This window comes from Dendrobates tinctorius, unplaced genomic scaffold (assembly GCF_039654945.1).
Source record: "Dendrobates tinctorius isolate UK_male_01 unplaced genomic scaffold, ASM3965494v1 ptg000028l, whole genome shotgun sequence".
Taxonomy (NCBI): Eukaryota; Metazoa; Chordata; class Amphibia; order Anura; family Dendrobatidae; genus Dendrobates; species Dendrobates tinctorius.
In genome coordinates, this window is record NW_027361696.1 from 66326117 (window position 1) to 66353248 (window position 27132).

General features: G+C 42.7%; 1 protein-coding gene across 1 annotated transcript in view; it reads left to right on the forward strand.

Annotated features, from left to right (window-relative positions):
* FUZ (fuzzy planar cell polarity protein) overlaps window positions 1–17173 on the forward strand; it is a 142833-nt gene extending 125660 nt beyond the window's left edge. Inside the window, exon 11 of the mRNA XM_073570885.1 lies at window positions 5186–17173. Within this exon, the coding sequence (XP_073426986.1) occupies window positions 5186–5388 (203 nt within the window). The 3' untranslated portion in view covers window positions 5389–17173. The remainder of the gene's footprint in view (window positions 1–5185) is intronic.
* Window positions 17174–27132: the final 9959 nt, after the last annotated feature.

Below are 27132 nucleotides of genomic sequence, written 5' to 3' on the forward strand. Positions count from 1 at the left end.
GCTTGCTGGTTTACCAAGCTTGACCTCAGGGGGGCGTATAATCTTATTCGCATTAAGCATGGGGATGAATGGAAGACGGCGTTTAATACTCCGGAGGGACATTTTGAGTACCTGGTGATGCCTTTTGGGCTCACTAATGCCCCTTCTGTCTTCCAGTGCTTCATGAACGATATTTTCCGAGATTTTGTCGATAAATTTTTGATTATCTATCTGGATGATATTTTGATCTTCTCCAAGGATTGGGATTCTCATGTGGAACATATTCGGACTATGTTCCGGATCTTGAGGGAGAATTCCCTGTATGTCAAAGGATCTAAATGCCTTTTTGGAGTACAGAGGATTTCTTTTTTGGGATTTATTTTGTCCCCGTCAACTATTGAAATGGACCCGGCCAAGGTACAGGCCATTTACGATTGGGTTCAGCCCACTTCTTTGAAGGCCCTGCAGAAGTTTTTGGGTTTTGCTAATTTTTATCGGAAATTTATAGCAAAATTTTCTAGTATTGCCAAGCCATTGACTGATTTGACTAAGAAGGGTGCTGATGTGTTAAATTGGTCTCCGGAGGCTGTTTCTTCCTTTCAGGAGCTGAAGCGAAGATTCACCTCCGCCCCGGTTTTGCGGCAACCTGATGTCTCACTTCCGTTCCAGGTAGAGGTGGATGCTTCTGAGATTGGTGCAGGAGCTGTTTTGTCCCAAAAGGATCCTGTAACATCTAAAATGAATCCCTGTGCTTTCTTTTCTCGAAAGTTCTCTCCATCTGAACGGAACTATGATGTGGGGAATCGGGAACTGTTGGCCATGAAATGGGCATTTGAGGAGTGGAGACATTGGTTGGAGGGAGCTAAGCATCAAGTCGTGGTCCTCACTGACCACAAGAATTTGATTTACCTAGAGTCGGCTAAGCGCTTGAACCCTAGACAGGCTAGGTGGGCCTTGTTTTTTACACGTTTTGATTTTGTGGTTTCTTTTCTTCCTGGAACTAAGAATGTCAAGGCAGACGCCCTCTCTAGGAGCTTCTTTGCTGATTCTCCTGTGGTGACCAAGCCTGCTACCATCTTAGGCGAAGGGGTAGTTCTTTCTGCCATCTCGCCCGATTTGAGACGTGCTCTGGAAGAGTTCCAGGAGGACAAACCTGAGCGTTGTCCCAGTGGAAAATTGTATGTTCCTGACCAGTGGAAGAAGAGAGTGATGTCTGAAGTTCATTGCTCTGCTTTGGCTGGTCATCCAGGTATTTTTGGTACTAGAGATCTGGTGAGTCGGTCTTTTTGGTGGCCCTCCTTGTCTCGTGATGTCAGGAATTTTGTGCAGTCCTGTGGGACGTGCTCCCGGTCTAAATCGTGTTCTCGCTCTAGTGGGTTGTTGATGCCTTTGCCTGTCCCCAAGAGGCCATGGACCCATATTTCAATGGATTTCATCTCTGATATGCCTGTCTCTCAAAGGATGACTGTTATTTGGGCGATTTGTGATAGGTTCTCTAAGATGGTTCATCTTGTACCACTCCCTAAGTTGCCGTCTTCCTCTGAGTTGGTGCCCCTGTTTTTACAACAGGTGGTTCGCTTGCACGGGATTCCTGAGAACATTGTATCTGACAGAGGAGTCCAGTTTGTGTCTAGATTTTGGAGAACTTTCTGTTCCAAGTTGGGAATTCAGTTGTCCTTCTCCTCTGCTTTTCACCCTCAGACCAATGGGCAGACAGAGAGAACAAACCAGACCTTGGAGTCGTATTTGAGATGTTTTATTTCCGCTGATCAGGATGATTGGGTTTCATTTTTGCCCTTGGCCGAATTTGCTTTAAATAATAGAGCTAGTTCTGCCACTTTGATGTCACCTTTTTTTTGTAACTTTGGGTTTCATCCTCGATTTTCTTCAGGGCAGGTGGAGCCCTCTGCCTGCCCAGGTGTTGACACTGTGGTGGAGAGAATGCACCAGATCTGGGACCAAGTGGTGGATAAGTTATCTCTCTCCCAGGAAAAGGCCCAGCGGTTTTCCAACCGAAATATGTACATTGGTCCCCAGTTTAAGGTTGGTGATATGATGTGGTTATCATCAAAAAATATTGCTATGAAGGTGGCTTCTCCTACGTTTAAGCCTAGATTTATTGGACCTTACAAGATTTTGGAGATTATTAATCCGGTCTCTTTTCGTTTGGCTCTTCCTGTCACATTTAAAATCCATAATGTGTTCCATAAATCTTTGTTGAAGAGGTTTGTTGAACCTGTTGTTCCGGGGGTGGCACCTCCAGACCCTGTATTGGTTGAAGGTAACATGGAATATGAGGTAGAGAAAGTACTGGATTCCCGTCTGGCTAGACGGAGACTCCAGTATTTGGTTAAGTGGAAGGGTTATGGTCAGGAGGATAATTCCTGGGTCTCTGCCTCTGATATTCATGCCAAAAGATTGGTGCGTGCCTTTCATCGGGCTCACCCTGATCGCCCTGGTGGCGTGGTTGAGGGTTTGGTGACCCCTCCTCAAGGGGGAGGTACTGTTGTGAGTTCATTTTCCCCTTCACTACTGAGGCCCGAGGAACTCCCTCTTCTGGTAAAGAAAGGTAGTGAGCCTGATTATCAAACACCTGAGTCTGATGATGATGATGACTGGCTGAGTGGAGTTACTGACTGGATATAAGGCTGCCGACGCCCTTCTGCCCTGCGGGTGATTTCTCTGTGGGATCCTTGGAGACCAGTCTGAATTCCTGCTCCTCTAAAGCTAAGTTTTCTCCTCGGCCTTTTGCATTTTTGCTTAGACTTTGTTTTGCTTTGTTTTTCTGGATTTCTGCCATTCCCTGCTGGGGTGTGCTGAATTCCTTTAGCTTCGTCTTCTGAAAATACCTGAGTGCTGATTTAGTTTTTGAAGCCTAGCTGCTTCAGGGTCTTTTTCATATCAGCTTGTTGGCTTATGTCTTTGATAGGGTTTTGGCAGATTGCAGACAGCAACCTTCCTTTCCTGTTCTGTTTAGCTAGCTTGGGCCCCATCGTTTGCGCAGCCTATCTTTCTATCTGTGTGAGTGTTTTTTCATCTTGCTTCACCGTCAGTATATGTTGGGGGCTGCCTTTTACTTTGGGGTCTGCTCTGGGGCAGTTTAGATTTCCTTTTCTGTCTTCAGGCTATTTAGCGCTCCAGCTGTGATCGAGGGGTCTAGGGCATCGTAGGAACCCCCCACGGCTACTGCTAGTTGTGTTGATAGGTTCAGGGGTCTGCAATCTGATAGTTGCCAACTTCTCTGGTTTTCTGGACGTAGCTTCTATTTTTGTGTCTGCCTCCTACGGTGACTCAATCATAACAGCGTGGCTCCACATGGCTCTGCACCTCTCCACACAGCTCTGCACGGCTCCGCTCTGCAGACTTCATGGACCCGCCGATCGACAGCTGACCGCCTGGAGTTCATGGACCCGCCGATCCACAGCAAGCCGCCCGGAGTTCGTGGACCCTAGGATCTACAGCAAGCCCCCCCCCGCTGTAATCCTCCCAGGTAACTCCTAGACCGATACCCGCAGTCTAGCACCAAAAGTAGGAGTTGTACTCACTCAGGTGCGACAGGAGGAAAACAGGAGACACGTTCTCTTAAAAGTCCATGTGTGTTTATTTGCTTCATAAACCTGGCAGTAACATCAAAAGGTTCACGGCCTTTAGAGCAGGCAAAACAACACAAATGTCCTTAGCTGGATTCTGTTCCCTCAGGCCTGTGGGCACACAGGCTGGGCAATGTCCAGCACGCAGGCTCACTCTGGAGTCCAACACACAGGAAGGCTTCTCCCTCTCTGTATACAGACCATATGCCAAACAATAGCCTTCATTATGTGGGCTGTAACCACACCCACATGGGAGGTATATGGGTAGCCAGACCCGCCCATCTCTCATAGCTACCCGCAACCCGGACCCAGGTAACACTAAACGATATCTTAGTGCTCTCGTGCACTAAATCAAAATATTCCAAGTTGCATCGCAGGGAGCAGCCATCTCTGCGACACATACCTCCCATCGATTATATTGCCATTAGCCTCTTTATACATGCGTTGAATAAAAAGGTGTCTGCCTTTTCATCTGAGCAACATTTCATTCTTTCCCCAGTCCTGTAGACTATTGGGTCTCACCTATCTTTATTGTATTCTTTCAGGTTCTGTAAATAGAGCACTGACATTGTTCTCTAATGTCATTGACCTCTCTCCCTTCTTCTCCCTATGTAACACGACCCTGGAAATGAATGCACGCACATGTGTTGGACGCTTTTAACACAAAGTGCAATCGTAGCTCGTATGCAGAACAGGATACGCCTTTTAGACTCAGCAGCTGAGGGGTTAAAAGTTTCCAACATTACAAGGAGGAGAAGCCCTTTGTTTACCCAATCATATCTTTTTACATAGATGTAAAGATAAGCTGCTTGCTTTGACGTTCTTGTCTCATCCTTAAAGCTACATACATTCAAAGGGGTAGTCCCATCTTGGTAAGAGAAGGGATATTACTGAGTTATGGCTTCACTTATTCATCACTAGGGGTTTTGCCTATGGGACCCCCCTCCACCTATCTAGACAATTACCAGGCTGCAGTGCTGCTTTCCCTCCACTGAAGCTTCATCGTTCTCCTGGCGTTCGGATCGCCAGCGATCATTGTTATGACCTATCCTAGCACTATGCCTTTACCTACTAGCACAAGAGTACCATGTATTAATCCGAAGACCTCCATACACTCAAGAGTAAAGCCAGCTGAAGCCTCACCCCAATAATACAGAACACATGCACTCTCAGGAGTGAAAGTAGTCAGCCAAAAGATGGCTATCTGATGTGTAGATCCATCCAAAAACTGACCATTTCAGCCGATCATTCTTGAGGTGAAATTTATCAACAACCGATCGTTTTAGCCGATTCACTATTGATCTTCATTTGTTGACATATCGAAACTCATTGGACGCCTTATGATCAGTCGAATCTCTCTTTCCGGCTGAAGCTTGTGCTGACAACTCAGATTACAAAGAGTTTTGCCAGAAAATACTACAGTGGTCGCAATTTGGAGTTAACTCTTTGCTATCGCCTTCATCTCAATGCTACACTGTTGCCCCATTCAGCACAGGCTTCAGCTGAGGCTTAGAGCAGTGGCTGACCAAATTTTTGCCATGCGTGGGAATAGAACTACAAGAATAGGGTGTGGATTACTTAATGCCTTTCCATAATTTTTATGTTTTGTGTCTCAGTTCCTTACGAGGAGACGTTTGCATCAGGCTTCAGCCACCACGCTCACCAGTGTTACACCGTATCCAGCTCCCACAAATGCTATGGTCTCAAGACAGAGCTCCATCTTCTCTTTCTTGTCTTCAAACCAGAGGTACCTATGTTCAGCATGCAGACTATTGCGAAGAAAACTCTGCAGGTGTTTACCAAGGACTTTCTCTTCTGAGTACGCCATTATACAGGATCTGCATCCTCGTGTTACGAAAACCGCAGAGATCACCGTAAAGACCATTGATATTTCCTAGCCGTTGGGAAAGTATTTCCATCCTAAATGCATTGTACAAAAAGACACCTATCCTCCATCTGTCGGCAATCAACCTGAATATTTATTTAACACTCACGTCAAAGGCTCAAGGTGAGGCAACACCAGGAGGCAATCAGATTCTGCATCCGAGGAACATGTCATGCTGTCGTTAGATTATAGGGATTGATGTGAACAGCTGATTAGCAGAGCTATTTACATTAAAATTTATTTACTTCTTTTGTAGATAAGGATGCAAATACATGAAACACTTTTTCCGAAACTTTATTAGTTTATTTTATAAACTTCTATACAAAATTTTTACATGTTAACATGCAAATTAGCTATTCAGAGAGAAAGAGGACTTGAACTCTATAGCTCCACCTGTTGGAAGCAGCAATCGAACACATTAACATGAAGACACAAAAATAAAAATAATGCACATGACTGAAAATTTTCACCTTGCAAAATTTTCACCTTTAAATATGCATCAAATTACACAAATGTTCCTTTGGAACAAGAAAAATAAAAAGTCAGCAAAGGGAATTCATCAATACACGTTTTATAGGTCAGTCTCGATCCAGAGTTTGCTGGAATAATTGATTAATCAGCTGGCCTATGTCATGGACCGTATGTACATTTCTGCCCTAATTTGCAACATTTTTGTGGCATAAATTATAGTGAACCTGTTGGGCTGCTCTAGACCATGCTGTATACCGCTAAGTAGAGATGGGTGAACCCGAACAATAAAGTTCGGAGTCCATACAGATCACCTACTGTTCGGGCACTGACATTGTACACGGACTTTACCAGGAAGTCCGCGTTACTGTTGGGGTTTGGCTACCCGAACTCTGAGTTTTTGTCGCACTGTCATTTGCATGTGCGGCGGTATAATCATCACCACGTGTCAGACAGCCACGATTCCCACACTGTCAAATGACAGCGTGAGCCTGCAGCTATGATCAGAGGTATAACGTTTACCTCCGATCATTGGTGTCGGCTGGTGGGACTACTGCTTTCATCAGCCGACACCTGCTGCCACTAATAACAGTGAGAGGAGGAACGGCTGATGAGGGAGTATTCATTAGCCGACGCTTGTGCTGTAAATAAAAAATTTCCAAAAATAAAACTGGGTGGGTTCCCCTGTATTTTTGATAGCCAACCAGAAAAAACTCAAAGCTGGGGGCTGCAACCCTCAACTGTCAGCTTCAGCAAGGCTGGTTATCAAGAATAGAGGGGTCCCCACACCGTATTTTTTAATTATTTACATAAATAATTTAAAAAAGCGGCGTGGGATCTCCCCTGTTTTTGACAACCAGCCAAGCTAAAGCATACAGCTGGGGGCTGGTATTCTCAGGCTGGTATGGAGCTATGTATATTGCCCCCCCCATCTACAAAATAGCAGCCTGCAGCCGCCCAGAAAAGGCGCATGTATTAGATGGGCCAATTCTGTTGCTTCGCCCGGCTCTTCCCACTTGCCATGTAGCGGTGGCAAGTGTGGTTCATATTTGTGGGGTTGATGTCACCTTTGTATTGTCAGGTGACATCAAGCCCACGGCTTAGTAATGGAGAAGCAAAAAAAAATAATATCCCTCACCTCAATATCAGTAAGGTAGTACCTGTATTGTTCCTTATGGATTAAGGAAACAATGGACCACACAATTCACCACTCAAATATATTCTAAAAAAATTTTTTATTAGTTCAACTTAAAAAATGCAAATTCCAAAAAAATTATTTTTTAAAACACATTAAAACGGTGCCTCATGTGTGAGGGACCACCCAGCAGAAAATTCTAATGGACATTGCCAGATCACAGTTAAATTAAATTATTTATACTACAGGTAACAAAACTACCTAACGAGATGTGTAAGTAAGCTATAAAAAAGTGCATGTGCATAGAAGCAGATATATTCTGCTAAAATAAATGCCAAGTGGCTCTAATATATCGTCTTCTTATGTGCATGAAACAAGGTATGGGTAGGTGAATTGATTACCTGTAAATGTTTGGGCTGTTATATATCCAGAGCTGTGTCCTGGAGTTTAGTGTCCCGCTGTGCTGCCCTTAGCTGAGCTGTCAGGAGCTGAGGGCAAGAGGTAGGCAGACGGTCGGGAGCTCCCTCTGCCTTCAGATCGACGTCATCGCGGGGCCCGATCGTTGCCATGGTGACCCGGGGTCGTCATGATCTATAAAAGCGTCACTCTAGTTAACACCTTCAGTGAACGCCGTAAAAAAACACAGAAAAAGTAGCAAATTATGCATAATCATTATACTGCTTGGAAAAAATGAAATAAAACGCCATCAAAAACACTATCTTGTCCTGCAAAAAACAAGCTGCCATACAGCTCCATCAGCGGCAAAATAAAATAGTTATAGCTCTCAGAATAAAGCAATACGAAGAAAAAACGAAGAAAAAAAAGTTCTTGAATTGCTGGTTTTTGTTCATTCTGCCTCCACAATGAATTGTGGAATAGAAAGCGATCAAAAAAGTCATGTGCCCGAAAATCGTACCAATAAAAAAGTCAGCTTGTCCCGCAAAATACAAGCCCTCACATGACTCTGTGGGCCGAAATATGGTAAAATTATAGCTCTCAAAATATGGCGATGCAAAAACTTCTTGCAAAAAAAAGCGTCTTTTAGTGTGTGACAGAAGCTAAACATAAAAAAGGATATAAATCTGGTAGCATTGTAATCACACCGAGCCGAAGAATAAAGTCGCCCTATTACTTATACCGCACGAGGACCGGTGTAAAATATAAATGAAATCAATTCGCGGTGGATTTGTTCATTCTGTCTCCCAAAGAATGCAGTAAGGCTTGTCGCACATTTATCCTGCGCTCTACGCTGAGCGTTTGCATCGGGGTTTTCATGTAAATCTCTGAAATACGTGATTCAGACAGAACCACCGTCACAAGATTACCTATAATGAGGCAGATGGAGGCACTGTGAACGTCATAGGACCTGTGATCCGGCGGTGTCTGTCTTATTTGGTATGCATAAAAACGCAGTCCACCATAGTTTTGTGCACCTCTGAAAGGAAGTACGACGCTGAACAGAGGCCAGACGGAGTCCACAGTAACTCTGCTGCCTCATTATAGTGAATGGATCCCTCAGGGGTGTCATCTGTCACGTAGCTCGGAGATCTAGATGGAAACCCCACAGTATGTGCTAAGCATAGAGCGCCAGATAAATGAGATCACAAACGTTATGAAAAATGTTCCCAATAAAAGTTTCAACTCAATCCACAAAAAAGGCCCCCACTCAGGTCTGTCATCTGTTAACAGAAATATAGGAGACTTCCATGTTACTGGTAGTACTAAGGCTCTGGAAAAGCCAAAAGAAATTCAGCAAATTCTGCACTCCCAAATCCAAATGCCCCTCTTGCAAATTTCCAAAATGAGGTCACTTGGGGTGGGAGGGATTCTGCTTTCTAGCACTTAGGGGGCTCTGTATATGCAGTCCGCAAACTATTCTAGGAAAATCTGCACTCCAGGAGGCAAATAGCTCTCCATCCCTACCGAGACTCTCCCTATGGCTAAGCAGTACTGTACAGCCACATATGGTGTATTTCCTTATTCAGCAGAAATTGTGGGACAAATTCTGTTGCTAATTTTACCCACTTGTGAAAATGTTAAATGTGGGGCTAAAACAAAATTTTTGTGGTAAAAATGTAATTATTTTTTCTTCACTGCCCAAAGGTATAACATTCTGTGACACACCCTAGGTATCAATATGATCATTACACCCCTAGATTATTTCATTGATAGGTGTAGTTTGTAAAATAGGGTCACTTATGGGGCGTTCTGGGACCTCAGAGGCACTTCCAGTGGGTCATGGCACCCTCAAACCATAATAGTAAAATCTGCACTATAATATGGTGCTCCTTCCCTTTTGAGCTTTACACTGTGCCTCAAAAGTAATTTTCACCCACACATGGGGTGTTGGCACACTCAGAAGAAATTGCACAACAAATTCTGCGGTCCATTTTCTCCTGTTGCCCTTGAGAAAATAAAAAATTTGGGGCTAAAATAAAAATTTTGTGGGACAAATGTGTTTTTTTTTTTAAATTTTCTTAGCTCTGTTCTAAACTTCTGTAAAGCACCTGGTCCTGGTGGTTCAAGATGCTCACCACACATCTAGATAAGTTCCTTGAGGGGTCTAGTTTCCAAAATGGTATCACTTGTTGGGGTTTCCACTGTTTAGCCCCTCCAAAAGTGACATGGCATTCGCTCTCGATTCCAGCCAATTTTGTGCTCAGAAAGTTAAACTTTTCTTCTTCCCTTCCAGGGTATCGGCGAACTCGTGAGAAGTTGCACAACAATTTTTGGGGTCTATTTTCACCTGCTACCTTTGTTAAAATAAAAAATGTGATGCTAAAAATTATCTTTGAGGAAAGTTATAAACTTCTGTGAAGCACCTGGGGGTTTAAGGTTCTCACCATGCAACTAAATACATTCATTGAGAGGTCTAGTTTCCAATATGTGGTCACTTGTGGGGGGTTTCCACTGTGGGGGGGTTGTGACATGGCATCCGATCTCAATTCCAACCAAAAAATTGGGGGCAAAAATATTTTTGTGGAAAAAAATGATTTTTTTATTTTCACGGCTTTGCGTTATAAACTTATGTGAAGCACTTGGGGGTTCAAAGTGCTCACCACACATCTAGATAAGTTACTTGGGGGTTGTAGTTTCCAAAATGGGGTCACTTATGGGGGGAGGGGGTTTCCACTGTTTAGGTTTAGGTACATCAGAGGCTCTCCAAACACGACATGGGTTCCTCTTGTCAATTCCAGCCTATTTTACATTCAAAACCTCAAATGGTGCTCCTTCCCTTCTGAGCCCTGCTGTGCTCCTAAAAAGTGGTCTTCCTCCACACATGGGGTATCGACGTACTCAGGAGAAATTGCACAACAAATATTATGGTTCATTTTCTCCTGACGCCCTTGATAAAATAAAAAAAATTGTGTCCAAAGTAAAATTTTTGTGGAAAAAAAATTAAATGTTCATTTTTTCCTTCCACATTTCTTCAATTCTTGTGAAGCACCTGAAGGGTTAATAAACTTTCTGAATGTGGTTTTGAGCATCTTGAGGGGTGCAGTTTTTAGAATGGTGTAATTTTTGGGTATTTTCTGTCATATAGGTCCCCAAAGTGACTTCAAATGTGAGGTGGTCCCTAAAAAAATTGTTTTGTAAATTTTGTTGTAAAAATGAGAAATCGCTTGTCAACTTTTAACCCTTACAGCTTCCTAACAAAAAAATATTGTTTCCAAACTTGTGCTGATGTAAAGTAGACATGTGGGAAATGTTATTTATTAACTATTTTGTGTGACATAATGCTCTGATTTAGGGGCATACAAGTTTGAAAAGTGTGAAATTTTCACATTTTTTGCCAAATTTACATTTTTTCACAATTAAACACAAGAAATTTTGAAGAAATTTTACGAATATCATAAAGTACAATATGTCACAAAAAAACAATCTCAAAATCAGTGGGATCCGTTGAAGCATTCCAGAGTTATAACCACATAAAATGACAGTGGTCAGATTTAAAAATTAAGGCCTGGTTATTAACCTACAACGTGGCATGGTCCTTAAGGGGTTAAATAAAGGACTTTATACTTGCTGTGTTTTTATTTACCATATAACTATAGGATTAGCAATGGATAGGTGTGTTATACCCGCCTCTCCATTACTGAGCTGTGGACTTGATATCACCTGACAATGTAAAGGTGACATCAGCACCACAAATATGAACCCCACTTGCAACCGCTACAGGGCAAGTGGGAAGAGCAGGGCAAAGCGGGACCCCATGCCATTTTTTTAAGTTATTTATATAAATAATTTTAACATATGGCGTGGGGACCACTCTTTTCTTGATAACCAGCCTTGTTGAAGCTGACAGCTGAGGGTTGCTGCTCCCATCTGTAATTTTTCCCTGGCTGGTTATAAAAAAAATGCAGTGGAATACACGCCTTTTTTTATTTTATTTTTTAATTTATTTATTTATTTACAACACAGGTGACGGCTGATGAATACACCCATCAGCCGATCCTACTTTCACTGTTTTTAGCGGCAGCAAGGATGGCAGCAGTAGTCCCTTCAGCCGACACCAATGATCGAAGGTAAGCGTTATGCCTCCGATCATAGCTACGGGCACATGATGATTTTACCGCCGATCAGAAGCAGTGTTTGCCGTGCTGTCATGCATATGACAGCATGGCAGACACTGGATGTTCGAGCCCCCCATTCAAGTGAATGGGGTTTGGGTCCGGGTACTGTTCTGGTACCCAAACCCGAACTTTTTGTAACTGTTCAGCCGAACCCGCTTGACCTGAACATCCAGGTGTCTGCCCATCTCTACCTTTAAGCTCTGTCCTTTTTTTCAAAAAGTTGGCAGAAACTGCATTAAGACGCTAGACTTATGCTCACTTTCGTGTTCTCACTCCAAAAAAGTTATGGTACTTTTTATTTAATTTGATGAATGGGTTTAAATTCTGTAAAATCTTCATCAGTATCGCAGCATAATTGTGGATTTATCGCAGATGTTGACTTTCCCACACCGAAGTCAAGTATTGAAAATACGCAATAAATCTGCACGACTGATCAATTTCCACCCTCAAAATTTTGGGTAATATTTTTTTTTTTTTTTTAAATCTCATCCATTTTCAACTTTTAAATTTTGGAAAACCCACTTCCAAAACTTAAATCCATCCTGCATCTTTTTGCCAGGCTGAGCCTTTTTGATGGGTAATGATTTTTCGGGAGGACCAGGGATGATGAGGAAGAGCAACAGCTGCAATGTAAATGTCGCTCCAACTGATAGTTTAATTGGATTGTCATCTAATATATAAAGCTAATGTTTGTATGTATGTGTGTATGTCCAGGATTGGCATCTGCACCGCCGCAGCTACAGCCACAAAATTTTGCACAGTCACACGTCTGGACCCCGAGAGCGTCACTAGGCTGTGTTGTGAGGTGAAATTTTAACCCCGCGCATTCCAATTCACCAAACAATTTGGCCTATTATTATCATTCCTATGGTGTTATCGTCCTTCTGTAAAGCTGAAAATAACACAATTTATTACCGTGCCAACACTGACCACCCTCTGACACAGACTGCAGGGGGAAACCAGTATCACATAGGATAGGATTAGATACACGGCTCAGCAGTCAGTATCACACAGGAAAGGATTAGACACATGGCTCAGCAGTCAGTATCACACAGGAAAGGATTAGACACATGGCTCAGCAGTCAGTATCACACAGGAAAGGATTAGACACATGGCTCAGCAGTCTGTATCACACAGGATAGGAATAGATACACGGCTCAGCACACAGTATCACACAGATTAGTATTAGATACACGGCTCAGCAGACAGTATTACACAGAATAGGATTAGATACACGGCTCTGCAGTCAGTATCACACAGGATAGGATTAGATACACAGCTGAGCAGTCAGTAACACACGATAGGATTAGATACACAGCTCAGCAGAAAGTATCACACAGGAGAGGATTAGGTACACAGCTAAGCAGACATCACACAGGATAGGGTTAGATACACAGCTCAGAAACAGGATTTGCCAAAGGAGAAGACATTTTCATTCCAAGAATTTCACTCATTCCATCTGATTTGTTTTTTGATTTTAACCCCTTAATCCCGTATGATGTACTATCCCGTCCATGTGCCCTGGGACTTAATTCCCAGGGACGGGATAGTACGTCATAGCGATCAGCGGCGCCCACGTGGTGAGCGCCGCTGATCGCGGCCGGGTGTCAGCTGATTATCACAGCTGACACCCGGCACAATGTGTCAGGGGCGGTCACGGACCGCCCCCGACACATTAACCCCTTGCACACCGCGATCAAACACGATCAAACACAGTGATCTGTGATGTGACAGATCAGCGATCTGTCACAAGACAGTGATGTCCCACCTGGGACAAGGTAATAAAGTTTAAAAAAAAGTGTTAAAATAACTTTTTAAAAAAATGCCAAATAAATTAGAAAAAAATATATTTTTATTCCCCCAATAAATTCATTTCTTAGAAATAAAAAAAAAACAATAAAAGTACACGTATTTGGTATCGTCGCGTCTGTAACGACCTGCCCTATAAAACTGTCCCATTAGTTAACCCCTTTAGCGAACCCCTTAAAAATAAAAATAAAAAACGAAGCAAAAAATGATTTATTATCATACCGCCGAACAAAAAGTGCAATAACGCGCGATCAAAAAGACACATATAAATATCCATGGTACCGCTGAAAACGTCATCTTGTCCCGCAAAAAACGAGCCGCAATACAGCATCATCAGCGAAAAAATAAAAAAGTTATAGCTCACAGAATAAAGCGATGCAAAAATAATTATTTTTTATATAAAATAGTTTTCATTGCATAAAACCGACAAAACATAAAAAAGACATAAATGAGGTATTGCTGTAACCGTACTGACCCGAAGAATAAAACCGCTTTATCAATTTTATCGCACGCGGAACGGTGTAAACGCACCCCCCCAAGAGAAATTCATGAAACGCTGGTTTTTGTTCATTCTGCGTCCCAAAAATCGGAATAAAAAGCGATCAAAAAATGTCACGTTCCCGAAAATGGTACCAATAAAAACGTCAACTCGTCCCGCAAAAAATAAGACCTCACATGACTCAGTGGGTCAAAATACGGAAAAATTATAGCTCTCAATATGTGGTGATGCAAAAACTATTTTTACAATAAAAAGCGTCTTTTAGCGTATGACAGCTGCCAAACATAAAAACCCGCCATAAATAGTAAATCAAACCCCCCCGTTATCACCCCCTTAGTTAGGGAAAAATAATAAAATTAAAAGAAAATGTATTTATTTCCATTTTCCCATTAGGTTTAGGGCTAGGGTTAGGGCTGAGATTAGGGTTAGGGGTGTGTTGGAGTTAGAATTGGGGGTTTCCACTGTTTGGGCACATCAGGTGCTTTCCAAATGCAACATGGTGTCTGATCTCAATTCTAGCCAATTCTGAGTTGAAAAAGTCAAATGGTGCTCCTTCCCTTCCAAGCTCTGCCATGCGCCCAAACAGTGTTTTACCCCCACATATGGGGTATCAGCCTACTCAGGACAAATTGCAAAACAACTTTTGGGGTCCAATTTCTCCTGTTACCCTTAGGAAAATAAAAAATTGGGGGCAAAAATACCATTTTTGTGGAAAAAAAAGTTGTGTTTTTTTCATGCCTGGGCATTATAAACTTCTGTGAAGCCCTTGGGGGTTCAAAGTGCTCACCACACATCTAGATATGTTCCTTAGGGGGTCTAGTTTCCAAAATGGTGTCATTTGTGGGAGGTTTCCACTGTTTAGGTACATTAGGGGCTCTCCAAAGGCAACATGACACTCGCAGACCATTCCATCAAAGTCTGCATTCCAAAACGTCACTACTTCCCTTCCGAGCCCCGACGTGTGCCCATACAGTAGTTTTCTCCCACATATGGGGTGTCAGCGTACTCAAGACAAATTGGACAACAACTTTTGGGGTCCAATTTCTCCTGTTACCCTTGGGAAAATAAAAAAAAAATGGGGGCTAAAAGAACATGTTTGTGGAAAAAATACGATTTTTTTATTTTCACGCCCAGGCGTTATAAACTTCTGTGAATCACTGGGGGGTTCAAAGTGCTCACCACACAACTAGATAAGTTCCTTAGGGGGTCTAGTTTCCAAAATGGGGTCACTTGTGGGGGGTTTCCACTGTTTTGGTACATCGGGGGCTCTCCAAACACGACATTGTGTCCGATCTCAATTCCAGCCAAAAACGTCAAATGGCGCTGCTTCCCTCCCAAGCTCTGCCATGCGCCCAAATAGTGGTTTGTATCAGCGTACTATAGTGTATCAAATATCAAATAGTATCAAATAGTGATACTATCACTAGTCACTATCACTAGTACTAGTCACTATCACTATCAATAGTGATACTATCACTAAATAGTGATACTATTTCAGAAATAGTGATAGTATCAAATAGTGGTTTGTATCAGCGTACTCAGGATAAATTGCACAATAGCTTTTAAGGTCCTGTTACCCTTGGAAAAATAAGAATTGAGGGTGAAAAGATCATTTTTGTGGAAAAAATATGATTTTTTAATTGTACGGCTGTATGTTATAAACTTCTGTGAAGCCCTTGGGGGTTCAAAGTTCTCACCACACATCTAGATAAGTTCCTTAGGGGGTCTAGTTTCCAAAATGGTGTCATTTGTGGGGGGGGTTTCCACTGTTTTGGTACATCAGGGGTTTTCCTATCGCGACATGGTGTCCGATCTCAATTCCAGCCAAAAACGTCAAATGGCGCTGCTTCCCTTCCAAGCTCTGCCATGCGCCCAAATAGTGGTTTACCCCCACATGTGGGGTATCAGCATACTCAGGACAAATTGCACAATAACTTTTAGGGTCCTGTTACCCTTGGGAAAATAAAAATTGGGGGTGAAAAGATCATTTTTGTGGAAAAAATATGAATTTTAATTGTACCGCTGTACGTTATAAACTTCTTTGAAGCCCTTGTGGGTTCAAAGTTCTCACCACATATCTAGATAAGTTCCTTGGGGGGGTCTAGTTTCCAAAATGGGGTCACTTGTGGGGGGTTTCCACTGTTTAGGTACATCAGGGGCTCTGCAAACGTGACATGGCGTCCGATCTGAATTCCAGCCCATTTTGCATTGAAAAAGTCAAACGGCGCTCCTTCCCTTCTGAGCTCAGCCTTGCGCCGAAACAGTGGTTCCCCCCCACATATCAGGTATCAGCGTACTCAGGACAAATTGCACAATAACTTTTGCAGTCCAATTTCTCCTGTTACCCTTGGTAAAATAAAAAAAATTGAAGCTGATGTATTTTTTTTGTGAAAAAAGTTAAATGTTCACTTTTTTTTTTAATTTTCAAAAAATTCCTGTGATGCACCTAAAGGGTTAATAAACTTCTTGAATGTGGTTTTGAGCACCTTAAGGGGTGCAGTTTTTAGAATGGTGTCACTTTTGGGTATTTTCTATCATATAGACCCCTCAAAGTGGCTTCAAATGTGATGTGGTCCGCAAAAATAAAATGATGTTGCAAAAATGAGAAATCGCTGGTCAATTTTTAACCCTTATAACTTCCTAACAAATAAAAAATTTGGTTCCAAAATTGTGCTGATGTAAAGTAAACATGTGGGAAATGTTACTTATCAAGTTTTTTGTGTGCCGTATCTCTGTGATTTAAGGGCATAAAAATTCAAAGTTAGAAAATTGCGAAATTTTCAAAATTTTCGCCAAATTTCCGTTTTTTTCACAAATAAACGCAAGTTATTTGAATGAAATTTTACCACTAACATGAAGTACAATATGTCACGAGAAAACATTGTCAGAATCATCAGGATCCATGAAAGCGTTTCAGAGTTATTACCTCATAAAGAGTCAGTGGTCAGAATTGCAAAAATTGGCCCGGTCATGAACGTGCAAACCACCCTTGGGGCTTAAGGGGTTAAACGCCTCCAGTTTCCGCTTCAACTCCTATTTGCAATGCACATTAACAATGCTCAGGGATAGTGCTTGAAAGTAGTAGGGATCGATTTGCAATCTCCATGTTTTTCTCATGGTCAACTTTACGTGGTTTGTTCAAGAGTTGGAACTGCCAAAAATCTGTTCATGTTTACGCCGAAAGGAAAAACCAACAATCTTGAATGAGTTGAAAATAAAATACTATCAATAGTTGGGTGATCGTTTAGTTAATTTGTGTTGCAAATCTGTAGTGTTGAATATATGATGTGAAATGTTTTTATGTGCAATATAATCATTATAATTTGTTATAACTAACCACAGTTGGTTGCTATGCCCAGGCAACGCCGGGCTCTTCAGCTAGTTCATTTTATTCCCCTTTACTGCACACCTCACAGACGTGTGAATGGACCTTTAAAGACAAATTCTGTGCAGCTGCATTGCCCAGCTCAGCTACTTTCCACCTGTAGATCATTACATAACACATTGTTTCCTACTGGAAAGCAGTCTGCGTGGTTTGTTAGCATCTTTTCATCCACGTCAAGTACCTGCGTAATCCACTGACACAGCAAAAATTACATAATCCAACAGCGCTGACTGCTTCTGTCCATCCAGACAGCGTCAATACGGGGTCAGTAAAGGCAGAATTAGAAGAACCTCTTCTATAACAATAGGAGTCCTTAAAGGGGATCAATCACTACTCCTGACATGTCTGTTTTCGTAAGTACTTGTATTTCCCATAATATGACAAGTGTGCGTCCCTAAACACACGGAAACTGTCCAATAAGTGCTGACAGTGCACTTATTTGAGAAAATGAAAACACTCATTATTATTATTATACATTTATACTTGTCTGTCTATTCTTTTACACATTTGCAGGAGTAATAAAAGAGGAAAGGTACAAATGTAAAGTTTTAAGCAAAAGTGCTCCAGATTTGTTATTTTATGGTTAATATAGGAGAACTGTTCACACTTCCCAAAAAATGAGGATTCAAAGTAGCCCACAAAGAAAAAAAAGATAAGAACATTCAACTTATTTTGGAGCTGTGGTTTTTAAAGGGTAGATATCGCAAACGTCATTACAAGACCAAAAAGCGATGTCATAAGGCGATCAGGCAAGTAAAAGCAAAAAAATAAAAGTATAAAAACAAGTATGAAAAAATAATGGAAAAATATTTTGCTACAAAGTAATAACAGTTTAGTGTAAAGAAGTAAAGCAAACAAAAAAAATACATGTTATCACTAGCTATAAAACTTGTACCAGAACCCTAATATTGAACATCATAAAAAAACACTGGGAAAAATGTATCCTACTGACAAGACAAACAAATAGAATAAAAAGTGGTCAAAAAGTTGTGTAGAAAAAAAAATGGTAAAGTTGAAAACATCATCTCGTTCTGTGAGGAATGTTGACTGTCGACTAACACCTTTTTTTTTCTGTGTGCAGCCTATTTACTTGGCTGAGTTTGAGATCCCTGGTTTTAGGGGTATGTTCCAAAATAATTATACACAACGAAATATTGTTCTTTTTGAGAAATGGAGAAAAAGCAATTCTGAGAAAGGATATATGATAAATGTATGATTGCTGATGGTCCCATCACTGAGAACCCCACTGATCAAGGGGAAAGAGTTCCTGTATCCGCCACCTGTGGTCACTACGGCCCACTTCATAGATGATGGATGGAGTGGTAGTGCAATGTATGACCTTTCAACTAACAAGGAAATCGGGATTTGGAATGAAAACCTCTACAATGATCTATTATGAAATAGAATAAAAGTTGTGAGATGTTTCTAAGCTTTTTACTTTTTCCCGCCAATGCTTCCAAATCACACAAAATATTTGCTCTTATGATTACGCTAGGATTATCTCTCACCTTTCCCAAACCCATGGATGGTAAATTTTGCAATGGCGTATGACCTATATCTAAATTTCAACCTCACTAGAGAGATTTGCCTTTCGTAGCTCCTGGAATTTTAAGGAACAACCGCATATATTGTACAGTCAGTACGTGCATGTTTAAAGGGGTTTACTGGTGAAAATAAGTTATCATGTCTAACAAGGACAGGTGATAAGTAGTGACAGGCAATTCCTGCATGTGTTATCTGTTGATCAGCCCCAAGACATGGAGGCACGGGGACTCAAACATATTCGAGCACACGGAAAACACTCAGCACACGAGCATTCTCCGATAACCCCTTTATCCGAGCAGATTTGCTCATCACTAGTGATGAGTTATTGATCAGTGGGTGTCCAACTTCTGGAACCTTTTCTGAGAGGCAAATTGGGGCACCTTATTCCCGTTAGGATAGAGTAGCAGTGCACATGATCGACCACCGCTCCATTTGTTCTGTATGGAGCTGCTGAGCGCTGCGCACGACTTTTTCTAGTAGCCCCATAGAGAACGAATAGAGCAATGTTAAGGTATACGAGCTGCCACTTCATTTTGTAACTAGAATAAAAGTGTCCCATCGGAGATAAACATTTCCTTTTCTGCTGATCAATGGGGGTGCCAGCAGTAAGACCCCCCACCAATCATGTGAGTAAACACCTATCCTATGGATAAGTGATAATCGATTTTAAATGGACAACCCCTTTAAGATGTAATCAGAAAAAATAGTTGTCAGCCTTAATAACCACCTTCAACTCCAATTTGTAGACTATTGATAACACAAGGCTGGCCCACCAAGATAACTGTTCAGTTTTCCTTTGGTTCTTACACATTTGCACATCTGTGTTTTTATTATAACTCAAGTGTTGTAATAAAACTATATTTTAATTAATTAGCTTTGTGTTATTTATATATATATTGTAAGGTAGCGCTTGTTATTCAGGTGGCGGATACTCGCTAGGCAGCCAAATAACCAGGTCCGGCACGGGTTTCCTCATATAACTCCAACAGTCCATGCGCCCACCGGATCACATGGCTATGACCTCATCACAGGTCCTTCAAGCATTCATACACATATACTTTACTATGGCGTTCTATAGACCCGCCCCTAGGTGGGTTTGTAGGTAGCTGGTCCGCCCGTCTCACCAGCTACCTGGAAAGCTCTCCCTCACACAGTGTAACGAAAGCTCAGCAGTACCTCTGCTGATCAACACAGATATTCAAGCTTCCATCCCAAGGCCACCTACCTTGGTATACATAATGATCATTCAGCACCCTGCCACTCATCCTCTCTCCTGGGACACCCACACAGCGCCCCCTAGCGGCCACAGTGGTCACTACACCACATGCCTTCCTCCTCTGTTCAAACTTGTGGGGTTGAACACACATTTCCCTGGGATGTCGAGACCGGGCACCGATGTCACCTTGCCCAACAGGTCGAGAAAACCGTCTCCGTCTGTTTTGTCTGTCATATGGCCTCATCTCTACGTTAGGCCTCCCCCGCCCCCAGCGGTCAGAATATCGGCCATGATCTTTGGCCCTCCTGTCACAGCCTGCGTCATCAGACACTGTTTAGTCATCACACTCCTGCAGTGCGCTCCGTCACCTCCTTTTCTGTCTATGTGTCTGGTAACAAATGGTACATCACTACGTCTAAGTTCGCTTTTCAGTGCATTAACCTCACGGTTCATTGCATCTGCTGCTTCTGTAGCATCCTCCAGTTCACGCTGTAATCTAGGGCAGGTTAGGGCAAGTTAGGATAGGATATGGGTTGAACTAGATGGACTTAAAGTCTTCCTTCAACCTTAGTAACTATGTTACGGTGCGACGCATTGGCACGTTGAGCCTCTTTCTCTGCTTCTTCCACCTGGCGCTTCAGCTGTTTCAGCCGAACATTATTTTTCTCCGCCTGGCCTTTGCACTGCTCAGAATTACGCCTTTCACCATTCATTTGCATTAGTACCGCCTTCAGTTTTTTCTCCACACGACATACTTGTTTGCTTGCAGATTGTTGTTCTTTAGTTTGACCCTCCAGCTGTTCCTCCAGTTGTGCAACCTTTGCTTTTATCTCCTTATTCTGGCGATCTAACTGCTGACAGGCATTCTCGTTCTTCTGAGCATTACTATGTTCCGCCTTTAGATCAGCATTCATCTGGTCAACCTGAAGTGTGGCCTTTCTCAGCCTGTCATTGACTAATTCAATGTTGCCATGTTCTTCCTCTAATTCTTCTTCAAGTTCTGCAATGCGAGACTCTAGATGCCTCTTTTCTTCCAAAGCCAGAGCATCTTTACCACTGGTGGTGGCAATTACATCAGCCAGTTCATCTCTTTCCTGCTGTGCTTGCCTTTTAGCACTCTCTGCAGCAGCAAGCTCCTCCTGCATATGGATCATCTCTGCTTCCATACTCCGTCATGTCACGAGACGTCAGGTCCGCCCGTTGGGCAGATATACCCCTTCTTCCGGTCATTTCTACATCAGACCTGTCCACTTTAGGAGGCGTCACCGTCTCAATGTCTGCTAACCCAACATTAGAAACGTCTCCATCCCCTTGCCATACATCATCAAACACAACAAAGTCCCGGCCCCTCTCCAAGGCATACACTAAGTCTGGTGGTATACCGCCACCTTGGCACTCAATGCCTCCGAACCCCTCAAACATTACTCTGTCTACCGCATAGTTCACAGTGACCCCATGTTTACAGCGAACCTGGACCACTTTCTCAGTCAGACAGAAAGTGAGGAGTTCCTTTCAGAGTCACCGGACACTTTGAGTCCAACCGTCCAGATACTCCTTCCCAGTGCAACATCACGGTACACACCTGCGGCCCGTCGTTATCCGGAAAGAATGTCCCACATTCTGAAAAAGTCATACACACTGCGGTTCCTCAGACATGTCTGTCCACTGAGGTACCCAGTGCTGCCCTTTTTTGAACCACCCCGATTTGGGTCGCCGCCCCCCTCTGGGACTCCACCCTTTTGGGTTACCACCCCACTGGGTCACCGCCTCCCTCTGGGACTCCACCCCGTTTTGGGTTACCACCCTGATTTGGGTCAACACCCCCTTTCGGGATTTCCCCATGTCCTTTCTACCGGTCTCCTTAGACCACAGATCACACAAAACAGTTTGTCTCTTGGGCCCATACTGGCCCTTTAAGTACGATACCACACAAGTTCTTGCTGGCACCACCACAGCTCCTGCTGTCACTGATCTCCGACACCTCCAGCTGCCGCTCACACAGCTACTGGTGGCACCTTCGAAACCCCACTGAGTTACAGCAAGCCGCTTGTCACCTTCGTAACCCTGCCGAGTTACAGCAAGCCGCTTGTCACCTTCGTAACCCCGCCGAGTTACAGCAAGCCGCTTGTCACCTTCTTGACCCCACTGAGCCACCGCCAGCTGACTTGAGAGGGAAAAGAAAAAAAAACACACACAACACACATGTCCTGTCTCTGCTATTCAGGAAGTCCATCTCCTCCTGAGACCGTCCAACACACAGGGCGCACCGGGTGCTATTCAGGGAGCCGACCCTCCCAGGGTTTCCCTACACACTGGCCTCACCTGGTCCAGGGACTCAGCGGGTGCTCTTCAGGACATCCATCTCCGCCTGAGACTGTCCAACACTCACGCCTCACCAGGTCCAAGGTCACAGCATGTGCTCCAGGGATCCGATTCTTCTCCTAGAATCTCCCAACACTGACCCTCCAGGACCTTGCACACTGAACCCTCCAGGTACACAGTCTTTCTCACTGACCCAGGTCAGTACAACACGGACACCTGTCCGTTACCTGTGTCGGCCACACAGGTTGTCGGGTACCTCTTATACACAGAGGCACCCTATAGCAATCAACAGTCTCTTTAACTGACCCCGGTCAGCACATCACACGGTTTTCACGACTGTCACCTGCTGGCCACGCAGGTTCTTGGACCCCTCTACTGCAGAGGTGTCCTATAAGTCTCTTCCACTGATCCCGGTCAGCATATCACACGGCTTTCAAGACCGTCATCCCTCCTGGCTCAGCGTTGCCAGCACTGCAACATGTGCTGTTGGAACCGTTGCCCTTAGCAACCGAATTTTGCAGTCCTTGTCCATTGCCCCTAGCAACAAGGCTACAACACTGCCTGCATTCTCCACCAATTGTAAGGTAGCACTTGTTATTCAGGTAGGGGATACTCGATAGGCAGCCAAATAACCTGGTCCGGCACGGGTTTCCTCATATAACTCTAACAGTCCATGCGGCTTATTAAGCATCGTAAACCATGAACAGCAACAGAAAGTTCATATCAACAGCGTAGTGTCCATGACAGAGCTCACCTCTGTTAACCCTGTGCTCACACAGGCTTTGTGATCTCCGGTACACAGGCCTCTCTAGCCTCACAGTTATATCCCCTTGCTGTCAGGGTTACCTCATGGCTGCTTCTCAGTGCAAATGTTCATTCCCTCTCCTGGGAACTCTCAGACACGTGCAGCCAGTATACACACAGGCACTCAGGAAGGCAGACACATCTTCCAGCGAGACCTTCCAAACGGACCAACCGGGTCCAAGCATTCACTCATGTGACCTACCCTGGCCACCTTATATGGTCCGTAGCCACGCCCACCGCATCACATGGCTATGACCTCATCACAGGTCCTTCAAGCAGTCATACACATATACTTTACTATGGCGTTCTAGACACCCACCCCTAGGTGGGTTTGTAGGTAGCTGGTTCCGCCCATCTCACCAGCTACCTGGAAAGCTCTCCCTCACACAGTGTAACGAAAGCTCAGCAGTACCTCTGTTGATCAACACAGATATTCAAGCTTCCATCCCAAGGCCACCTACCTTGGTATACATAACGAGCATTCAGCACCCTGCCACTCATCCTTTCTCCTGGGACACCCACACAGCGCCCCCTAGCGGACACAGTGGTCACTACGCCACAATATATTTTTTATCTCTTGCACTATATTACTTTCCTACAGCGCGTTACTCTTGTGTTGATGTAATGTAATTCCACTCACTACTACTAAATGTAAGAAAATTAAAGTAAACGGGTCAGCTCAAGAAATAGCACAACAAATTTTTGGGTCCATTGTCTCCTGTTACCCTTGTGAAAATAAGAAAATTTGGGGCCAAAGCAACATTTTTGTGGAAAAAAAATTGATTTTTTTTTTTTTTTCACGGCTCAACGTTACAAACTTTTGTGAAGCACCTAGGGGTTTAAGGTGCTCACAACATATCTAGATAAGTTATTTGAGGGGTCCAGTTTCCAAAATGAAGTCACTTGTGGGGTTCTCCACTGTATAGGCACATCAGGGGCTCTCTAAATGTGACATGACATCCTCTCTCGATTCCAGCCATTTGAGTTCAAAGAGTCAAGCTGTGCTCCTTCTCTTCCAAGCCCTGCCGTGCACCCAAACAGTAGTTTTCCCCCATTTATTGGGTATCTACATACTCGGGTGAAATTGCCAAACAAATTGTATGGTGCATTTTCTCCTGTAACCCTTATGAAAATAAAAATTGGGGCTAAAGTAACATTTTTGTGAAAATAAGTTAAATATTAATTTTTTCCTTCCACATTGCTTTAATTCTTGTGAAGCACTTGAAAGGTTAATAAACTTTTTGACTGTGATTTTGAGCACTTTGAGGGATGCAGTTTTTAGACTGGTGTCACTTTTGGTTATTTTCTGTGATGTAAGCCCCCAAAGTCACTTCAAATGGGATGTGGTCCCTACAAAAATGGTTTTGTACATTTTGTTTGAGAGACGAGAAGTGACTGGTGAATTTTTAACCCTTATAACTTCCTAACAAAAAAAAATGTTGTAAAAGTGATGCAGATGTAAGGTAAACATATTGGAAATGTTATTTTTTAACTATTTTGTGTGACATAACTCTGGTTTAAGGGCAGAATAATTAACCCCTTAGTGACAGAGCCAATTTGCTACTTAGTGACCAAGACAATTTTTACAATTCTCACCACTGTCACTTTATGAGGTTATAACTCTGTAACGCTTTAAACCCTTTCCTACAATGGACGTAATATTCCGTCCATGTGACCTGGGACCTAATTCCCATGGACGGAATATTACGTCTAATGCGATCAGCTGCGCTCACGGGGGAACTTACATAGATATGTGGTGAGAACTTTGAACCCACAAGGGCTTCACAGAAGTTTATAACGTACAGCCGTACAATTAAAAAATCAAATTTTTTTCCACAAAAATGATCTATTCACCCTCAATTCTTATTTTTCCAAGGGTAACAGGACCCGAAAAGTTATTGTGCAATTTGTCCTGAGTACGCTGATACCCCATATGTAGGTGTAAACGACTATTTGGGCACATGGCAGAGCTCGGAAGGGAAGCAGCGCCATTTGACGTTTTTGGCTGGAATTGAGATTGGACACCATGTCGCGTTTGGAAAGCCCCTGATGTACCAAAACAGTGGAAACCCCCCACAAATGACACAAAGGGTCTAGTTTCTAAAATGGGGTCACTTGTGGGGTGTTTCCACTGTTTAGGTACATCAGGGGTTCTCCAAACGTGACATGGCGTCCGATCTGAATTGCAGCCAATTTTGCATTGAAAAAGTCAAACAGCGCTCCTTCCCTTCTGAGCTCTGCCATGCACCGAAACAGTGGTTCGCCTCCTCATATCAGGTATCAGCGTACTCAGGACAAATTGCACAATAACTTTTGATGTCCAATTTCTCCTGTTACCCTTGGTAAAATAAAAAAAAATGAACCTGAAGTATTTTTTTTGTGAAAAAAAGTTAAATGTTCATTTTTTTTTTTTAATATTCAAAAAATTCCTGTGAAGCACCTGAAGGGTTAGTAAACTTCTTGAATGTGGTTTTGAGCACCTTAAGGGGTGCAGTTTTTAGAGTGATGTCACTTTTGGGTATTTTCTATCATATAGACCCCTCAAAGTGGTTTCAAATGTGATGTGGTCCGTAAAATTAAAATGGTTGCAAAAATGAGAAATCGCTGGTCAAATTTTAACCCTTATAACTTCCTAACAAAAAAAAATTTTGGTTCTAAAATTGTGCTGATGTAAAGTAAACATGTGGGAAATGTTGCTTATTAAGTTTTTGTGTGCCGTATATCTGTGATTTAAGGGCATAAAAATTAAAAGTTGGAAAATTGCGAAATTTTCAAAATTTTCGCCAAATTTCTGTTTTTTTCACAAATAAACGCAAGTTATTTGAATGAAATTTTACCACTAACATGAAGTACAATATGTCACGAGAAAACAGTGTTAGAATCACCGAGATCCATGGAAGCGTTTCAGAGTTATTACCTTATAAAGGGACAGTGGTCAGAATTGTAAAAATTGGCCCGGGAGTTAACGTGCAAACCACCCTTGGTAGTGAAGGGGTTAACATATCAAATGCAAATTTGGCGAAAATTTTTAAAATTTTTCAATTTTCACATAATTTTTATGCCCTTAAATCATAGCGATATGTCACACAAAATACTTAATAAATAAGATTTCCCCCATGTCTACTTTACATCAGCACAATTTTGGAAACAAATTTTTTTTGCTAGGAAGTTATTAGGGTTAAAAGTTGATCAGCGATTTCTCATTTTTACTACAGAATTTACAAAACCATTTTTTTTAGGGACCACATCACATTTGAAGACGCTTTGAGGGGTCTATATGACAGAAAATACCCAAAAGTGACACCATTCTAAAAACTGCACCCCTCAAGGTGCTCAAAACCACATTCAGGAAGTTTATTAAGCCTTTACGTGCTTCACAGAAACTGAAGCAATGTGGAAGGAAAAAATGAACCTTTTTCACAAACGTTTTACTTCAGAAGCAATTTTTTTATTTTCAGAAGTGTAGAAAGAAAAATTGAACCACAAAATTTGTTGTGCAATTTCTCCTGAATATGCCGATATCCCATATGTGAGGGTAAACCACTGATTGGGCGCATGGCGGGGCTCGGAAGGGAAGGAGTGCTATTTGAATGGAATTGAGTTTGGAGAGCCCCTGATGTGCCTAAACAGTAGAAACTCCCACAAGTGACACCATTTTGGAAACTAGTTCCCCCCCAAGGAGCTTATCTAGATGTGTGGTGAGCACTTTGAACCCCGAAGTTCTTCACAGAAGTTTATAATATAGAGCCGTGAAAATTAAAAAAAAAACATTTTTAAACAAAAATGAGCTTTTTGCCCCCAAATTTTATTTTCCCAAGGGTATCAAGAGAAATTAGATACCCAAAGTTGGTGTGCAATTTGTCGTGAGTACGCCGATAACCCATATGTGGGAGTAAACCACTGTTTGGGCGCATGGAAGAG